A 21,754-nucleotide genomic window follows, 5' to 3' on the forward strand; every position below is an offset into this window, starting at 1 on the left:
TGGTCCTTCCACATCAATCTTTAATTAAAAAAAATACCCAACTTGCCTGCAGGCTAATATGATTGAAACATTTTCTCACTAGCTTTCTTCTTTCTGGATGACTTTAGTTCATGTAACGTTGACAAAAACAAAACAAAACAAAAACAACAGCAAAACAGAACATGTTCCATACATCTATCTGCACTCCCATTTCTCCCCACTCCTATCTCCTGTTAGTTTTCTGTGTTCTACTCAGGATTGGATTTTTTTTTGGTAATTTTGTATGTTCTACAGTTTTCTATTGAATGTTGGATTTCTATTTTATGACATCAGAAATTATATAAACATTATTTCTACTTTGGAATGGATGGACTCCTTTCCATTTTTAAGGGCTATTATGTTGTGGGTGGTTTTTCTCCCTTTCATAGCTCCTGGAATAATCATGAGACTCATTAAATATACAAATACCTAGGCCATAAAGCTAGGCTCTTCTATGACTAGCTCATAACTTAAACTAACCCATTACCTAACCTAAATTTTGCCATGTGGCTGGTTACCTGTGCTCAGGTGTCATGTGTCCATTCTCCTCACATTTTGCTGGCTAAATCTCCTGAGCCTGGCTCTATCCCAGAATCCTTTCTGTCTGCCAGATATTCTACCTCCTGTTTCCTGCCTAAGCTAAGGCCATGAACTTTTTTTATTGACATGTGTTGCATCCATACAATACACAAGATGTTATCTCAACATTTCATTTAAAGTTTTTGAGGACGTTACCTACCTTTCAGATTTTATTTTATTTTTCAGTTTGCCACTGGTTTCAAATTCTTTAAGTTACCCTATGGAGACAAAAGAGGTTGGCTGGAGAGATTGAGAATTTTTCCTTATTGTTCTATTCCACTATTTTTTTTTCTTAGACAGCTGTGCTACATGAAACCTTTCTATTTTAAGGATTAATTCATACCAGTTTAATTTTGTGTCTGTATATATTTGCGTGGCTATGTTCCACAGGTGTTCACAGATTCCAGAGCCATTGGATTCCCCTTAGATCTGTAGTTACAGGTGATTGTTAGCTGCCATATGTGGGTGCTGGGAACCAAACTTTGGACCTCTGTAAGAGCAACACATGCTCTATACTTCTGAGCCATCTCTCTAGGCCCAGATAAAAGTTGTTTTCCATGTTTCTGCCTACATTATGAAAATAGATTACTATTCAGTGTCTTCTAGCTAGGCTTCAGTAATAGGAGTTTTTATGATCTTATGCATGTCTCCTTTAGCACCAAAATACTATCTGAATCTTTGGTCTTGATGGAAAGATTTTTTATCCTAGATAAAAAATATGATCTAGAATCTTGAGCCTATGACTATTTCTGCATGTACTTGTGTCAAAAACTTTTCTTTTATTATTTCCTTCCTGAAATGATTTCTCGTTTTATACTAAGATGGTAAGGTTTCTGTTTTTCCCCCCTAGTTGAATACAGCCTTTTATTTTTCTCATAAGAGATGCTGACAGTGATAGAATTTTGTAAATTTTCTATAATAAAAAGCCATTGTTTTTATACAGGCATGTTGCATGAAGGGCATTTTTTTCTGAACTAATGTTCTGGTCCTAAAGTTTCTCCAAAATATCTGGTAGAAGTTAAGGAAGCATCTTCAATTAGATATGAATTTCTAGTGTGTCTGTGACTCCTGTTGCTTTTATGCTCTCATAGTTCTTGTTTGCGATCTTTAACTTTGAACATGTTCTTTTTTTTCACTTGTATGGGATCCAATATTCATCTTTCTATAATCTTTGTTTTTTGTTTTTGTTTTGTTTTTTCAAGACAGGGTTTCTCTGTGTAGTCTTGGCTGTCCTGGACTCACTTTGTACCAGGCTAGTCTTGACATCAGAGCTCCACCTGCCTCTGCCTCCCTGAATTACAAGTGTGTGCTGCCATGCTTGGCCTTTCTATAATAGAAATTCAGTTTTTACAGCTCACCTTTTATTGGCCTTATTTTTTTTTAATTTTTTAAATTAATATATTCTTGTTACATCTCAATGGTTATCCCATCTCTTGTATCCTCCCATTCTTCCCTCCCTCCCATTTTCCCCTTATTCCCCTCCCCTATGACTGTTCCTGAGGGGGATTACCTCCCCCTGTATATGCTCATAGGGTATCAAGTCTCTTCTTGGTAACCTGTTGTCCTTCCTCTGAGTGCCACAGGTCTCCCCCTCTAGGGGACATGGTCAAATGTGAGGCACCAGAGTATGTGAGAAAGTCATATCCCACTCTCCACTCAAGTGTGGAGACTGTTCTGACCATTGGCTAGATCTGAGTAGGGGTTTAAAGTTTACCGCCTGTATTGTCCTTGGCTGGTGCCTTAGTTTGAGCGGGACCCCTGGGCCCAAATCTGCCTATCATAATGTTCTACTTGTAGGTTTCTAGGACCCTCTGGATCCTTGTACTTTGCTATTCTCCCATGCTTCTCTCATCTAGAGTCCCAATAGGATGTCCTCCCCTCTGTCCCAGTTTCCTGGTAAGTGAAGGCTTTCGTGGGACATGCCCCTTGGGCTAGTATCCAGATATAAGTGAGTATATACCATTTGATTCTTTCTGCTTCTGCGTTAACTCACTCATTATGATCATTTCTAGCTCAATCCATTTATCCACAAATTTCGGGAATTCCTTGTTTTTAATAGCTGAGTGTAAATGTACCACAGTTTCTTTATCCACTCTTCTACTGAGGGACACTTAGGCTGTTTCCATGTTCTGGCTATTATGAATAAGGCTGCTATGAACATGGTTGAGCAAATTTTCTTGTTGTGTGCTGGAGCATCTTCTGGGTATATTCCAAGAAGTGGAATAGCTGGGTCTTGAGGAAGCCCTATTCCCATTTTTCTGAGATAGCACCAGATAGATTTCCAAAGTGGCTGTACTAGTTTGCATTCCCACCAGCAATGAAGGAGTGTTCCTCTCTCTCCACATCCTCGCCAGCATGTGGTGTCGCTTGAATTTTTGATCTTAGCCATTCTGATGGGTGTAAGATGGAATCTCAGAGTTGTTTTGATTTGCATTTCCCTGATGACTAAGGAGGTTGAGCATTTCTTTAAGTGTTTCTCAGCCATTTGATATTCCTCTGTTGAGAATTCTGTTTAGTTCCAAGCCTCATTTCTCAATTGGGTTATTTGTTTTGGTGGTGTTTAATTTCTTGAATTCTTTATATATTTTGGATATTAGACCTTTGTCAGATGTAGGGTTGGTGAAGATCTTTTCCCAGTCTGTAGGCTGTCGCTTTGTTCTCTTGACAGTGTCTCCTGCCTTACAGAAGCTTCTCAGCCTCATGAGGTCCCATTTATTAATGGTTGACATTAAGGCCTGGGCCGTTGGTGTTCTGTTCAGGAAGTTGTCTCCTGTGCCAATATGTTCCAGGCTCTTCCCCACTTTTTCTTCTAAGTGACTTAGTGTCTCTGGTTTTATGTTGAGGTCTTTAATCCACTTGGATTTGAGTTTTGTGCAAGGTGACAAATATGGGTCCAGTTGCATTTTTTTACATAGACTTCCAGTTAGACCAGCATCATTTGTTGAAGATGCTATCCTTTTTCCATTGAATGGATTTGGCTTCTTTGACAAAAATCAAGTGACTATATGTGTGTGGATTCATATCTGGGTCTTCGATTTGATTCCACTGATCAACCAGCCTGTTGCTGTGCCAGTACCATGCTCTTTTATAGTACAGTCTGAGATCAGGTATGGAGATTCCTCCGGACCACCTTTTATTGTACAAGATTGTTTTAGCTATTCTGGGTTTTTTTGTTTTTCCATATGAAGTTCAGAATTGAACTTTCAATGTCTTTAAAAAATTGTGTAGGTATTTTGATAGGGATTGCACTGAGTCTGTAGATTGCTTTGGGTAGGATGGCCATTTTTACTATGTTAATTCTCCTGATCCATGAGCAAGGAAGATCATTCCATCTTCCCATGTCATCTTCAATCTCTTTCTTCAGAGTTTTGAAATTTTTTTCAAACAAGTCCTTCACTTGCTTAGTTAGAGTAACTCCTAAATATTTTATATTGCTTGTGGCTAATATGAAGGGTGTGGTTTTCCTAATTTCTTCCTCTGCAAGCTTGTCATTTGTGTATAGGAAAGCTACAGACTCTTTTGAGTTAATTTTGTATCCAGCCAATTTGCTGAAGGTGTTTATCAGCTGTAGGAGTTCTCTGGTGGAATTTTGAGGGTCACTTATGTATACTATCATATCATCTGCAAATAGGGATAATTTGACTTCCTCCTTTTCCATTTGGATACCCTTGATCTCCTTTTGTTGTCTTATTGCTCTGGCTAGAACTTTGAGTACTATTTTGAAGAGATATGGAGAGAGTGAGCAGCCTTGCCTTGTTCCCGATTTGAGAGGAATTTCCTTGAGTATCTAACCATTTACTTTGATTTTGGCTATTGGCTTGCTGTATATAGCCTTTATTATGTTGAGGAAAGTGCCTTGTATCCCTGATCTCTCTAAAACTTTAAACATGAATGGGTGTTGGATTTTATTAAATGCTTTCTCTGCATCTAAAGAGATGATCATGTGGTTTTTTATTTTCAGTTTGTTTATATGGTGGATTGCATTGATGGATTTCCATATATTAAACCATCCCTGCATGCCTGGAATGAAGCCTACTTGGTCATGATGAATGATAACTTTGATATTTTCTTGTATTCGTTTTACAAGTATTTTATTTAGCATTTTTGCATTGATGTTCATAAGAGAAATTGGTCTGAAATTCTCTTTCTTTGTTGAGTCTTTGTGAGGTTTTGGTATCAATGAGACTATGGCCTCATAGAATGAATTTTGTAATGTTCCATCCATTTCTATCTTTTGGAGTAGTTTGAAGAGTATCGGTATTCGCTTGCCCTTGAAGGTCTGGTAGAATTCTGCACTGAAACCATCTGTTATTGGCCTTATTATTATTTGATGTTAAGTTATTTGCTTGACATGCAGTGCCAGTTCTGTGGTTGATTTGAGAAAGTCATGTTTTTTTTGTTTTGTTGGGATTTTTCTAGTTCAATCATGGCCATTTTTCTTTTCTACATATTAATAGAAGTAACTTCTGAAAAATTAAACTTTCAATTCTCAGATTATTTTTGTGATGGAACATATAGACACTAGTAATATTTATAGAAGAATTCCTCACTCATATTGATACAATACATATTTATGATGAATTACAGTAAGAATTATTAGTGAGTTGACTCAATTTCATGAACGTGTTTTAGATTTCAGTAGCAATGCTACATAGCTTTAAATCTAACAATAGAACAACCTTGGAAGGTGAGCTAATGATTCTATTTCTTATTATTAGAGGACCTAATGTTAGTATGTGATAGAGGTAATATTTCAATTCATTTAAATTTCAAATTACATTCAATAAATTAAATATTATTAGACTTATATTGCAAAAGGCACTTAGAATTCCTTTCAATACTTTTGTTTTCATAGGCAATGATACAGGAAATGAGGATGCCATTGGAGGGAATGTGAGCAAATACACGGTTCTTCCAAATGGATACTCTGGACAACCCAAGAAAGGACATCTTACCTTTGATGCTTGTTTTGAAAGTGGTAAGTATATTAAAAACTTTTATCCTTAAGTTTGCCTGATAAGGGTATTTTCTCATAATCTAATTCAATATGGCCATTCATTGTGATTCAGCCCACTTAGTTTTTTCATCATAATGAAACAAGTTTTTGGAGAAAAGTTATTTATGAAGGAATTAGCATTAACTTGGAAATACTGGAATTTTAGTGCTCTATATCATCAAATATGAATAATGAATAGTAGATACCCAGAATATTCAAAATATTAACAAGAAATATAGATATAATTGTATTTATACAAATTGTTAATTACCATTAATTATATGTGTGTTTACGTTTGTGTGTTTGTTGATTTGTCTGAAGTGATAGTCTGGTGTCAATTATATGATAGTTCTTTGTAACCTTAAGATTTTGATAAAAAAGTGGAAATTTGTTAATGAGGTATTTTTTATTTTCTAATTCCACATTGTTTTTGTTTGATATGGCTGATGTACAAGACATTGTAGACAGAATGGATTAAGTGAGCAGAAGTCATTGCTGCTTGGATTTTCAAAAAGGAAGCCTGACATTTGGGCATACAAAGGGCTGTTTCTTTTATATGTTATGTGAAGTCATGTGTTCAGTGATTTTCCCTAGCTTCTGGTGATTTGTTATTAAATTTTGTACTTATTGGCTTGTAGAAACATTTCAATTTTGGCTTTCATGTTAATATGGTATTTTCTATGTTGTGTGTCCCTAATTTCCACTTTTTATAAAGACACCAATCGTACTATGTTATGCATACTTAAATTATTTCAAACTTGAGTTCTTATACAAAGGTCTTATGTTCCCATAAAGTCATATTTTAAGATACTAGGATTAAAGGTTTCAATGTGTATATCAATTTTGGACACAACCCAACTTGTCACTCAATTGAAATGCTATTATTTTTATCATATGTGAATAATATCCACATAATTAGGAACAGTATTTTCTACATTTCTTAAGCTTGTAATGTGCCTTTTTTGATATTCACTTGATTCATAAAAGGTAACTTTTATCACTTTTGCCTTAGTCAAGAACCCAAAGGCCCTTTACAATAATACTAATATTGCAAAAGTAGAAAATTTCCTTATTTTACCAATTGAGTGTTTTTGATTTAGTTACAACCTGATAAAATACATATTCTTTTAAAAGAATTTCTTTTCCTTTGGCACAGTCCAGGTTTTTATACCTTACCAGAAGGTTTAGTGTAAGAAGTTTCCCAACATGACAACATAATTACTGAATTATTAATTCCCGTTTTATAACATACAGAGAATTTAGTTATATCAATTATATCTGTTGTAGTATCCAGAAACACCATCTCAGACATGTTTAGTTTGATAGTCCCTTGTTTGAATTTGTTTAACATATAAGGTTAACTGTCATTGGAGAAATAGCAGACAGAGCCCTTTATTTGTTTAACATATAAGGTTAACTGTCATTGGAGAAGTAGCAGACAGAGCCCTGTATTTGGATATGTGCACAAAACAATAATAAGAAGTCTTAGAAATCTTATGTAAACCAACAAAATTGTAGCTGTGGGTTTTCTGGAGTCCAGTTCTATGAGATAGATAAACAAGTTACTATAAACATACAGTGAGTCTTCCAATGGTCTTGATATGTGATACAATGTTGTTATCTATAAGAACCAGTAAGTAGAGCCTTTTAAGTAAAGAAACATGCGGCCTACAAAAAGGGATAGTTTGACTTCATCCTTATCTATTTGTATCCATTTTCTCTTCTCTGATCATCAGATCATTTCCTCGTCATGTCTGAGACTTTGAGCACTACATCAAATAAGACTGGGGAGAGCAAGCATCCTTCTCTTGTTCTGGATTTTAGAGAAAATGCTCTCAGTTTCTTTTCATTTAACATTAGCTATAGATTTGCACATATATCTTTTATTATTTTGGGGTATCTTCCACCTATTTGTAAAGTCTACAGAACTTCTATCATGAAGGCATGCCAGACTTTTTCAAATGATTTCATAATATTAACTGAGATGATTAAATTGATTTGTATGGTGTATCACCTTTTTAGTTTGCATATGTGGAACCAACCTTACTTTTCTGGGTTGAAACCTACATGGTTTTAATGTATAATCTACTTTTTTCTAATTTTATTTTTGATATTATTATGTAATAACAATATTTATCCCCCCATTCCTTCCCTGTCAACCTTCGCATATTCCCATCCTCATTCTCTTTCTGTGTCATGACCTCATTTCTATTCTTACTGCATGCATGTGTTTATATATATTCCTAAATATAACCTGTTTAGTGTATATGTTATTTATATGTATATCAAAGATGACCTTTTGGCACCGAAAGATCTATTAATACTACATCTGCTCCCAGTTTTGCTGCGTTGCCTGTAGTTATTTGTGTGGGGCTGAGGCCTATTTTGGCATGTGCATTGGTGTTGTCCTTCTTCAGCTCATGTTTGGCCTGTAATGTTGGTGATACTTTTATATGTGTGGCTTTTGATATTATTAGGAGACACAACCTCACAGCAAACTTCCTGGTCCTCTGCCTCTTACAATAGTTCTGCCCCTCTCCCACAGTGCTCCTCAAGTCTTAGGTGTGGGAGTATTTTGTGGATGTATCCATTGGGACTGGGGTTTTATTGGTTTTTGTTTTCGGTATTATTCTCTTTTTATTGCAATGAAAACTTTCCTTGATGAGGAGGTGAAAAATATATTATCTGTGGGTATAGCGACAGATGTTTATAGATTGTTGTTAATGATTATGCTTGTTTGGTAAATTAGAGGTTGTTGGTTCTACTCAAATAACCATGACTTCACTAGCACTGGATAGCTAGTTAGGTTTATAGTATTAGGGATTTTTTCCCTCTTCTATAATCTTATTGCTGTGTTTGAATTCTGTTTGCAAGTATTTTGTTGAGAAATTTTGCCTCTATGTTAGTCAAAGAATCTTAGCTAGTAGGACTGGTGAGACTATTGATTATTAATTTTTTATATTAAAAATTTTATTTACTTATTATTTCTTTTTATTATTATATTTCTTTTAAAACATATACATTTATATTGTTACACATAAATAAAATAAACTACATATATTAGGAAGAAGCATGAACAATCAGGATTATATAACTGTTACATTCATAGTGATATGGCTATTTGTATTTGGCAAACTTGAAACAAACATCTTTCCTATCTTGCTGAATCTAAAATTATAAATGAAAATCAATATCATATCTTGAGTAGATAGACTTCACTGGGTCATGTTGTATCCTGCCTCCACTAGGTACACAGAGTCTTCAGTCCTACCATTGATTCTATTGATTATTAAGTGGGTTGCTGCAGTGATCCTGTCTTGGCTCTATGACCACAGAATCAAAGGAGTCTCATCACTAAGGTGACTGGATGTAGTCAAAACCATGATCACCACTTGATTTCTATGTACCTACTGGACGCAGGATCCAAACATGACCCAGTGAAGTCTATCTACTCTCTGGAGGCTGTAGTTAGGTCTACAGGTCCAAGTAATCTCTGGAATCATTACACTAGACTCTGGTTCCTCCAATTACTACGATAGCTTCAGAATCATAAGCTGTCAATGACATCACGGATCACAGAACCAAAGCTCTAGTCTTCACAGGACCCTGTAGTCACTGTAGCCAAAGCTTGGGCTCTTCACAGACCTCTGAGGTCACTAGACTGAAATTATGGTTGCAGGTTTCTGTCCTATGTAATCCAGAGAGGTGGTTGCCCATTATCCTCTGGTCCTGAGAAACTGTAGGCCTGGTGTACTAGTGCTCTCATGTCCTACAGCATAAAGATCAGTATGGCGGTTCCTCAAAAAGGTAGAAATCAAACTACCATATGACCCAGCTATACCATTCCTGGGTGTGTATCCACAGGATTATATATCCAACAACAAAATTATTTCTCATCCATATTTGTTCCTATTCTATTTACAAAATATAGGAAATGGAAACATCCTGGATGTCCATTAACTGATAGATGGATAAAGAAAATGTGGAACACATACAGAATGGAATTTCATTCATATGTCAAAAAGGAGTTATAAAATTTTCAGATACTGAAGTTCTGTTCACAAATTGTTGCATGTGCCTATAAGTTGATGTATACTACTTTATTTTCCTTCTAGCTGATTTAGGGTTTCAGGTCACCATTTTGTGTGCTATTGAATTCTAGGACTCTTGAATTCTCCTGGCATCATTTGCCTCAATACAAAGTTATAATACTTGTTGCTTTGGATTTTTTGGCAAAGAAATAGGTGAGTTCTGAGTACCTCTATTCAGTCACCTGCTTACCTTGATGTTTTGATAGACATATACATTGTGAAGTGATGACTCATTCAAAATAACATATCCATTTCCTCACAGAAATACCTCTTTTCTTAGAACATTTAAATTCTATTCATTCACCAAAGTTCAAATACATTGTTTTTTAAAATTAGTGGTAGGTGATACAGTGTAGACTGACTTATCTTTTACAGTAGCATAGATGTTCTTTTTTCAACAAAAGATAAATGCTCTTCAGTGACTCAGTGATCTGTTATTTGTGAAGAGCACCTCTTCAGATGTATTCTGAATATTTGGGTGGAGTTGTATTCCAATGATTCTTGTCATTATAATGAAAGAGAAGCTAGGGCTGCACATATACATGGATTAAGTGTCTGAGTCAAGGTTCAGACAGAAATTTGATCAATGCAGAAATAAGCCAAGGGATTATAAGGACTCTTGACAACTATATAGCACGTAGAATAGATTTATTACAGGAGATCAGAAAATCCATTATCTGGCTGTATTCTCCAAAAGGGCCCAGAGGAGTTTTCTTTTACAACAGCAATATAAAATATACTAGCAGAATGGACACTAGTATCATTGAGAAATTCATGGATGCTCTGTCTTCTGTAGACTAGGGCTGACAATAGAAGTTCTGCATGAAATCTACTTCTGATGCTCAAGACTCAAAAGAGAAAATAGGATTCCGTATGAACATTACTATTTTTCCAATGGTTCTTAATCCCTCTCCAGCTTATTGTGGTATGTTATTAGCTCTCCAAGGAACCACCATAGGAGAAGTTAAGCCTTTAGTTCATATCTGTGAATATTATCACATGTTACACTTCTCTCCCATTCCAGTACCTTTAGAATCTATTATACATCTACTTTACTTTTAGTGTTATGAATTGATCATACCCTACAGACTATTTTGGTAAAATTTTGAAAATGTTGAGTATTTAAAGTTATTTCCTTATGTAGCAGGGTTTTGCCTTGCTTATTCCAAAACCTAATTCAAAGTAATCGTGTAGAAGTATTTCAGTTCCTATTTTTGAATAGTACACTACTTAATAAAATAGTGACATGGGGTTGGAGAGAAGGCTCATCGGTTAAGAGCACTGGTTGCTAGAAGAGCAGGATTCAATTCTCAGTACTCACATGGTGTCTTACAAGCACTTCTAAATCCATTTCCTGAGGAACTGATGCCCTCTTTTACCCTTCTCAGGCACTAGGTATGTGGTACACAGACCGACATGCAGGCAAAACACGTATAAACATAAAATATAAAGAATAAACATTTAAAAGAAAATGTAACCTAATGTCATAATTTTATTATATTATTGTGTCTTATAGGCCTGGTGTTCTGATAGAGCATGGTAGAAGATATCTTGTCTTTGCTTCACAGTGTTTTCGACCTCAGAACAGAAAACATTTAGCTGGAGATGGCTAAAAAGTTGGGATCTAGGGATATGAGAAGCCATAGCCTCTCACAGATTCGATATTAAATATCAATACCAGATCGTTGTCGACGTAGCTTATCCCTACGGCTTCATTTCTTCACAATTTTTAAAGGGTTTTTTTGAAAAGAGGTTTCTCTGTGTAGCTGTGGTTTTTCTGGATCTTTCTCTGTAGACCAGGCTCAAACCCACAAAGGTTCTCGTGCCTCTGCCTCCTGAGGTTGGGATGAAAGGTGTGTACCATCACTGCCCAGCTGACTCTTCACAATTTGTTGAGGTGGGATAATTGGAGTTTATAACACAACACCATTGGAATCCAAATGTGAGTGTTACAGTGACCAAGGTTCAAACAACATTTTTTGTGATGTATCTTGAAAATCACACATGTAAATCAATAATTACAAGCTCATGACAACTGGCCAATATGTATTAATATTAAACAAGATATGGGCAAAGATAATTCTCACATTTCAGCAAATGAGACATATGGGAGAACACATGTTTATATTATAAAGACATTATTAGTTTGGAATGCTATAATATAAATACCATAGATTGCGTGTATTAAATAAACATTTTTTTCTTACAGACCTGGAGGTTAGAAAATCTAAGATACCAGATATAAGTATCTCGTGTCTTATGTTGAAGTCTTTGATCCATATGTAGTTGAGTTTTGTGCAAGGTGAAAGCTGAAGATGTAGTTTTATTCTACTTTGAGATCATCTCAGTCATGACGTCTAATATAAAGAAATTATAATAAATGCTGGCATGGGCCTGGGAAAAGGAGAACTCTTAATCACTGTTGGTGGGATGGCAAATTGGTGTAGCCAGTAAGGAAATAATTTTCAACATTCTTCAAAAAGTTACAAATGGATCTGCCATATGATTCAGCTGTGCCACTTTTGAACATACATTCAGAGGACTCCATATCTATATGTGCTCATCTATGTTTGTTGCTTTTCTACTCACAATAGGTGGGGAACTGATGCCTATAAATAGATGAATGAATAATAATAATGCAGTGTATTTAGGTGATATAATGTTATTCAGCTTTTCAGAATAACGGAATTATAAAATTTGCAAGTAAATGGATGGGGCTGTAAATAATTATGAGTGAGAAAACGCAGACCTAGAAAGACAAATGTCACAGGAACTTTTACTTATGTGTGCTTAAATTGAGGTATTTATGGAAAATGGGAAACTCAGGGGGGCCTTCTGGGGAGTCTTTCAAGAGAGGGAAGATTGAACATAGGTAGTATAGAAAGTAACAAGAAGAAATAAAAGGCCGGGGAGACCTGGTTGGGCAGAGGAAGGATAACTAACAGAAGATCCGTGAAAAGCTTGTATGGAACCCCACTGCTGTAGAAGCCTTTACTATATATTTATATTCATATAAAAATTTTAAATGAAGTTACCTTGTAACAGGGAAACAATGCCTCTCATAGGCACCGAATGCTATCAAAGAAACACTTCAGGAATTGGTTATTTCTTTTGGAGTTATGATCAGTGGGGACTCAGGGACTCCCAAACATTACAGAATATTCCCAGGGTCTTGGTTACCCTCAAAACTTGATGGTAGGACTCCATTACTGAGGATAAAACCTACTTGATTCCCACAACATGGAGAGATTCAGATGGTATAGACCCAGAGACTTAATATTTGCTAGCTAGCATCACAGTGTTTCCAGGCACTGTTCACTCTACTCCTTGTCCTCACAGAAATGAGTAACTTGTTTACAGAGGAAGGATTTTAAAGTTAAATAGTATTTTAGTTTATCATTTGAGATTTTCTTACCGTACATTTTGATTATTTTCATCCCCTAACTCGTCTAAGATCTGTCCACCCCCTTACCCACATAGCTTCACACATACACATTCTCTCACCCTCTGTGTGTGTGTCAGTTTGTGTTGGTTAACTATGGAGCCTGACCTGCAATGTAGTTTGTATACCAAGCAACCCTTTAGTGAAAAACCTGACTATTCTTCTCCTACCAACAATAATGCCATTAGCTCCTTAGCTAGGGATGGGACTTCGCCAGGATTTTTGGAGTTTTAAGGGTGTTGTAATTGTGACCATGACAGTGTCTTTAAGGAGTATGATAGAATCTTGCTTCCTAAATATTTATTGGTCTGCCAACTAGCACTTATGACTAAGTACTCTAGGCTATCCTTAAAGCTGCATTAATCCCTTTATATTCTGAGTGGCATTAGAGGTGTGTACCACTGTGCTTGGTTCAAAGAATGTCTACTTATGGAACTCCTCCACTCCTGATAATGCCCTTCTTTTTCCCAACTAGCTCGCCATCTGTGGGGGGAGGTGTATAGGTATGCATATGTGTGTGTTTCTCCTCCAATACTTTCTTTATTATAGCCATTTTGACTGGACTAGAATATGATTGGATAACAGTATATTTTTACTTTGTATTTCCTTGATGGCTAAAGACACTGAACATTTTCAAATATTTAATAGTTTATCTTTAGGAACTACCTATTTAATCCATTAGCCCATTTATTGAATTGATTTGATCTGAAAGTATTTAATTTTTGGATATTTTATATGATTCTAGATATTAATCTCCTGGTAGATGTATGATTAATAGAAACTTTCACCTATTCTGTAGATACCTCTTCATTCTGCTATTTGTTTCCTTTGCATTGCAAGTTATCAGATTTATGTAACCATATTTGCCAGGGCCTGCAATTACTTCCTGTGATATCAGAGTAATTTTCTAGATGTCGGTTCCAATGCCAATATATCAATGTTCTTTCTTTGTTGTCAGCTAACAATTTCAGAGTTTCTGATACTCTGATGTTACTTTTGGGTATTTCTTCTATTTATCGTTGATTCTTGTGCAGAGTGACAGAAATGGACCTAGTTTCATTATTTTTATTTTCTTATTTAAATAATTTATTCTGATTACATCTTGATTGTTATCCCCTCACTTGTATCTTCCCGTTCCTGTCTTCCCTCCCTCTTCCACCCTATTCCCCTCCCCTAGACTTTTGACAGAAGGGGACCTCTTCCCCCACCATATGATCACAGCCTATCAGGTCTCATCAAGATATCCTGCTTCCCCTTCCTCTGAGTGCCACCTGGCCACCTCCCCACCAAGAGGAAGTGGTTAAAGAGGGGGCACCAGTGTTCTTGCCAGAGGCAGTTACTGCTCTCCTCACAACGATGAAGAATGCACTGTCAATGGGCTAGACCTGAATAGGGGATCCATGTTCATTGCATTCATTGTCCTTGGTTGGTACAGTAGTTTGGGCAGGGCCCCCTGAGTCCACATCCAACAGCCTTGATGGTCACTTAAATTTTTTATTTTAGCCATTCTGATGGGTTTAAGTCAAATTACTCCTTTTATTAGTTTCTTTTTTGTTTCTATGATAAAGCACCAAGGTCAAGGCAACTTACGAAGGAAAGGGCGATTATTCCACAAAACAATTTACTTTTAGTGCTGTATTTTTCTCTCTGTTGATAATATGAAAGTCAGACAACTGAGCACTCATTGTCTATGTGCACATGGAACCTATCTGTATTGAGACGCTAGTTTGAAATTCCCTTGGTGTGTTATCTCACCACTGAAATGAAGTAATAAGCTCCATTCCCAGTGGTCAGTAATACTACTGTTACCTTTAAAATAGGACGTGTTCTTTAAATTGATAATATGAGTAACTAGAACTTTTAAGATTGTGATTTGTGGCAAGGGAGAAGCACATTAGCATGCTACTAAGCTGAAGAAGCCATGCTATTCTAAAGTAACAGCTTCATAGAAGGGTCAAAATAATTTCAACTCATAATGCATTGGGCAAAGTATTTTATATACTTGTCTTTTTTTAGGACACAGTATTGAAATTCTTCCATATGTCTTAAAAGTGGATCGAATAAAGATAGTATCAATAGTAAACATGTTACATGCTCTGTACTATGCAAGAAAAATGTACCTTATCTCAAATTCTCCTAATAATTTCATGAAATCAGCACCTGTTTTATTACACTTTGAGTGAGGAAGCTAAGCATTAATTCTTAAGTTCTTAGTAAATATTAGAGGTAGAATTTAACCTTAGATTTTCTGACTCAAAGGCTTGGGGTTTTTTTATACATATCTTTATACATTTTACTTTCTTGATAATGTTAGCCATGGATGACTTAGAATAGAAGACTTTAGTTCAGGCTAATAATTACCACTTGTTCAGAAATATCTAATATCTCCTGGGTATTAAGAGCTCTGAAGCAGAGGAAGATCTCTGTGAGTTTGATGCCAGCCTATACAGAGCAAGTTCCATGACAGCCAAAAGTACACAGAGAAACCCTGTCTCAACAAACAAACAAACAAACAAACAAACAAATGAAATTCATAGCTCAGATTACGGGCCCTGGGATTTTGTTTTTCATTCTGTATCATGAAGAAATTTGGAAATGAGGTTGAGTGGTCATTAGTTGGTCACTAAGATACTATGGTGGTTTATTTTATGTTTGAATTTAAGGGGGACATTGAATACCCAGATATTTGGTCAAACACGATTATCAGTGTCTCAATGAGGATTTTTTTAGATAAACCAAACATTGGAATCAGTGTATTAGTAAAATTTGAGTATCACTAATTCAGTCATTTGAAAGCCTGGATATTGAATCTATGCCATAGGATTTCTTGTGTCTTTGATTATCAACTGTTGATTTGGGATGTTAATAATTTACTTGTACACAGCAATACTTTTTGGTTGTGAGCCTAGCCTTTAACGGCTGAGCCATCTCTCCAGCCCTCACAGCAATACTTTTTAATAAGTCTTATGATACACTTTAATATATACACACAGCCTACTCTATGTGTGTATATACTCTTCTGCCTCTCTGTTGAAGGTACATATAACTCAGGTGATTTGATGATGAAATTCAACAGTATAATGAAAGAGCAGCATAGACAGTTCTCTTTTGTGGCAGAATTTATTCTTAATGGAGTCTTTACCTTGACCTTTACACATTGTTTTATCATGTGGACATGAATAGCTGTTACCACTAGGAAGCTAATGAAATAAATGTTTAATTTCTCTCCTGAAAATGCTGGTTGCTAGTATGGATCATTATTATTGCAACTGTGTTGATATTTGGCTTACCTAAGTCACAAAAAATTAACATCAGAAAGATTGATTCTTTTCAAAATTTTATATTTTATCACGACTCCTGTACAGCTCCAGGCATAGATTAATGAATGGAATATGCATAAAGTGATATAATCTCCCATATATGACATTACTCAGATGTCTCAAACTCTGGGAAAAGCATATAAATGATTTATGGAATTGATATTAATCTCTTTCCAGTAAATGCATTACTTCAGTTACATGGGAAATTGATGTTACTTCTCTAATGCCAAATTAATTTCTTTCTTGCTGGATCAGCATTGTAAATGGAATTAGATATTAACCTTTCATATATCTAAATAGGCTAAAATATGGGAGCAATTTTATAAAATTTGGATGCTGGCTCCTGATGGAAGGATGTGTATGTTTTCTTTGTAGTTTTTTCTTTCTGAGATTTGTAGATCCAAGAGTATTAGATCATATTTAAATCTATCTTAATATCATCTAAAAATAGAATAATTATAATTGGATCTGAATATTTAACACAGAGCTATAAATAACTGCATTGCAAATGAGAATTATATGTTATAAAAGTCCTTCAAAATTCTACAGAACAAGACTTTCAAGAAAAATTATCACAACTGTTAGTTACTAAGAAAAATATTTAGTATACTTAAAAGCTTATAAATTTAATTATATTTTGATTATATTCTGCCCCTCCCCAAGTCCTTCCAAATCCTCTCCTCCTCCAATACACCCAATTTTAGTTTTTTTTTCAAAAAATAAACAAAACCCCCAATACAACAACAACCTATACTCAAACCAAGAAAACAAAATAAAATACTACCAAAAAGAAAGAAAGAAAGAAAGAAGGAAACAAAACCAAAAAAAGTCTCCCATCAAACTCTTACCAAATAAAAGTACAGAAAAAAAACTGTGGTGTCCATTATATGTTGGCCAACTATCCCTAAACACTAGGCCTCCCTTGTAGTGGCTGACATACCCATTGTCACTTCTTTGGAGAAAACTGATTTTCCTCTCCTAGTAAGTATATAATAGGCAGTTCAGTTGTTAACCTATACCCCAGTGGCTACATATTCATATATATATATATGTATATATATATATATATATATATATAAACATATAACAAAATAAGAGTAAACAAAAACTGTCACATCAAAATTGGACAAGACAAACCAACAGAAGGAAAAGAGCCCAAGAGAAGGCATAAGAATCAGAGACTCATTCCTTTACACCGTAATCTCATAAAAACACTGCACTGGAAGCCATAGCATATACACAAAGGAGCTAGTACAGAACCATGCAGGCCCTGTGCATGCTACTTCAGACTCTGTGAGTTCAAATGAGTTTTGCTCATGTTGATTCGTAGGGCCTATGCTTTTAACTGGGGCGTAGTGTATAAATGTACTGAACTTATTAGGTAGCATCTTTTCCATTCCCTATCATGTTCTAAATTAGTTTCTTCCAACGTGTTCGTTAGTGCACCTCTGCCTTTCTGACAGTCTTACCAAGGCTTTTCGTTTCTATTTCAAGGATGCTATGACTTTCAGATGCCTTAGGCCTGTCTTAGACTTGCTTAACATAACCCAAAAAAACCAAGTCTTGCAGTATAGTTCCAAATTATCAAAAAGAAAGTTTGATTGGCTCACTTTGAGTCTGGTTAACTGTGGCCAAGGAAAAAGGCTACCCTTTCTGAGACTTGGGTTAAACAAACTACCTGTGAATAAGCTGTGAACTGGGGGAGGTGAGAGACACTTCTTGCATAGTTGCGGTGCCTGAAAGCAAGTGATGGCTCTTCCTGCTAAAGAGATGTGACTTTGGTGGAGCAGCTCCTACTCTTCCTTTCTTAGCCTCTATTAGTTAGAACCCCTAGGTTCATCCGGGGCCCATTTCATTCCTGTACTATTTTTGACTAAATAAATAAGGCATTCTGGATAGGGACAGAAAATGTACTTTGGATTTTGGCTTATTTTTCTTTTTTGTCAACTTTGTTGTTTTCGTTTTATATTTTTGTATTTGGCTTATTTCACTTAACAGAATGACAAGATTTCTTTTGGATATATGCTATTCCATTGTATAAACATACCACTTTAAAATTGATTCACCCATCTAGGAATCCTGGGTTGACTTCATATTTTGGCTATAATAAATAGTATTTCAATAAATATGGGCACATGCTACATGTTTTCATTTACTGTGAGAAATAAACATTGTAGATGACTGACAGAATGGTAGGGAAGGATATAAATTAGTTGCATCAAAACCACAAATCACTTGAATTTTTAAAATGATTTCATTCTAAAATTTTAAGCTACTAAGTGATCTTCAATTCAAAATAAATGCATTCCAAAAAGCAGATTTGTAGGTTCCGAGAACTATGTTTTTCTAGCAAAACTGAACATTTATTCCTATGCCTTTTCCTGGTAATCCATACATAAGGTTTATCCAGAAGACCAGCATGTGAATTCTGTAGCTGTTTTGTTTTTTCTATTATTTCTTTTAAATTTTTAAATTATTTTTTTGAGAATTTTATACATGAGTACTGTGCACCCATCATTTCCTTCATTTCCTTTCTGTCCTCCAACTCCTTATGTTTCCCAACCATTTCCTCTTAAATTTATGCCCTCTTCTTTAATTATTAATGTTACATTTAGATACATATGTATGAACAAATACAACCCGATGAGTCCATTTAATGTTGCTCATATGTACATATGTTTAGAATGCTGATCACCTCGGACTGGCCTGAATAACCCATCAGGGGATGCTCTTCTATGGAGAAGATTGATTCTTCCTTTTCTTTATTCTTTTCCTTTTTAAAAAATTATAATTTATTCAGATTACATTCTGATTGTTATCCCACCCTCCCTCCCTCTTCTAGACCTCTGAAAAAAGGGGACCTCCTCCCCCACCATATCACCACAGCCTACCAGTTCTCATCCGGATAGCCTGCTTCCCCTTCCTCTGTGTGCTCAGAGGCTTCCCCAACAAGGGGAAGTGGTCAAATTGGGGACACCATAGTTCATGTCAGAGGCAGTCCCACTCTCCCCACCACTGTGGAAAACGAGCTATCCATTGGCTAGGCTGAATAGGGAGGTCTAAGTTTACTGTATGTATTGTCCTTGGTTGGTTAACAGTTTGTGTCCTTGGTTGGTCAACAGTTTGTGCAGGCCCCACTGGGTTCAGATCCGTTGGCCTTAATCGTCTCCTTGTGGGGCTTCTGAAACTCTGGGTTCTTCCATACCCCCATTCTTCCATCCAGTTCTACCCTGGAATCCAGCAGAGAGCCCCCACATATGTTCCGATCCCCTGCTGGCTCTGTTGGGCTAATATCCATGTATAAGTGAGTATATACCATGCTCATCTTTCTGGGTCTGTGTTATCGCACTCAGCATGATCATTTCTAGTTTCATCCATTTGTCTGCAAATTTCAAGATTTCCTTGTTTTTAAGAGCTGAGTAGTATTGCACAGTGCAAATGTACCACAGTTTCTTTATCTGCTCTTCAGCTGAGGGACATCTAGGTTGTTTCCAGATTCTGGCTATTATGAATAAAACTGCTATGAACGTAGTTGAGCAAATATGTTTGTTGTGTGGTGGAGCATCTTTTGTGTATATGCCCAGGAGTGGTATGGATAAGTCTTGAGGTAGCATTATTACCAGTTTTCTGAGAAAGCACCAGATTGATTTCCAAAGTGGTTGTACTAATTTGTATTCCCACCCCCAGTGAAGGAGTGCTCTCCTTTGTCCACACCCTCACCAGCATGTGCTGTCACTTGAAATTCTGATCTTAGCCATTCTGGTAGGTGTAAGATGGAATCTCAGAGTTCTTTTGATTGGCATTTCCCTGATAACTAAGGGCATTGAGCATTTCTTTAGATGTTTCTAGGCCATTCAATGGATATTCCTCTGTTGAGAATTCTTTGTTTAGCTCTGTATCCTATTATTTAATTGGATTATTTTGTTTGTATTTAATTGTTATAATTACAGTATTTTCTCACTTTCTTTCCTTCTTCCAAACCCTCCCATATACCCCTACTTGCTCCTTCAAATTCAAAGTCTCTTTGTTCATGAATTTTTGTTACATACATATATGTATATATTTATCTCTTTCTATATATTCCTAACTATATAATTATAACCTGTTCAGTCTCTATAATATTGATATATGAACGTTTTCCAGGCTGACCATTTGGAGTTGGAAAAACAACTGGTGTGCTCTTCCCTGGGGAGACTATTTTTCCACCCTCAGCATTCCTTAGTTGCTTATAGCTCTTGGGATAGGAGTGAGGCCTTGTGGGAGTTTCTCCTTTCACCTGAGCATGTCTATTGTTGTGGTCCTGTTCAGCTCATGCTTAGACAGTCATGCTGGTGAAATGAGGGAGTTGGCTGTAACATTTTGTCTTTTAGGAATGCCAGGAGTAATACTTTTAGGGAAGATGCATATGCTAGTTGTTAGGAAACATATAGTAAAGTTGGACTAGGCCTACACACTTGTCTTCTCATGGTGCTATTGTAACAGTTCTACTAAATATTTTTGAAACTACATTTACATAGTTCTGTGTTGTCTGAGCATCATTTTTATTTTTCTGAGAGTATCATTGGCTACTACTAAGAAATTACTTTTAGCATTCTTCCTTGGTAGTTTAAACTTTATTGTAATAAAAAATATAGTACTCATAATTCCATATTGTTGGTAGCACATAACTTCATATTTATATTGATTGGTTCTCTTCAGTTGCCTTACCACCTACGAGGCTTAGTTTTTTCCCTGTTAATTTTGCTTTAGAATTTTTATTTCTGAATTCAAACAGGGTACAAACCATATATTATCACTGCATGTTTTTTTCAGATATGAGTGAGAGCTTTAGAATCTATAAAAATGAAATAATATGGAGGTAAATTGCCATAATATACAACAGTTTTTCATATCCCAGCAATCTTTACCAGTTTGCTAACTTAGATCATACTCATGAAAATTATCTGCATATTATGATGTTAGAAATACAAGTTTGGTCCTTCCATATTAGGGCAAGTTTTTTTTCTCATAAACTGAACATGCTTTTCTATATTTACTTTGGGTATTTAGAGATAGTAGGTTGTTTTCTTTGACAAAGTAAAAATCATAATATTTTTGTGTGTATACACGTGTATATGTATGTTTTTATGTGTGTTTGTGTGTGCCAATACCCCCCTCTGTGTGTGTGTGTGTGAGAGAGAGAGAGAGAGAGTGTGTAGGCCAGAGAAAAACTTTGCTTTATCACAGATATTATCTAATATTTTTTTCCCTCAGTGGTCTGAAGCTTGCTAAGTAGGCTAGGCTGGTGGGCCAGTAGGCCTATGGGATC

General features: G+C 35.8%; 1 protein-coding gene across 1 annotated transcript in view; it reads left to right on the forward strand.

Annotated features, from left to right (window-relative positions):
• Agbl4 (AGBL carboxypeptidase 4) overlaps positions 1-21,754 on the forward strand; it is a 1,177,749-nt gene that overhangs the window by 68,497 nt on the left and 1,087,498 nt on the right. The window contains exon 2 of the mRNA XM_051171890.1: positions 5,453-5,575. Within this exon, the coding sequence (XP_051027847.1) occupies positions 5,453-5,575 (123 nt within the window). The remainder of the gene's footprint in view (positions 1-5,452; positions 5,576-21,754) is intronic.

The sequence above is a fragment of the Acomys russatus genome, chromosome 29, assembly GCF_903995435.1.
Source record: "Acomys russatus chromosome 29, mAcoRus1.1, whole genome shotgun sequence".
Taxonomy (NCBI): Eukaryota; Metazoa; Chordata; class Mammalia; order Rodentia; family Muridae; genus Acomys; species Acomys russatus.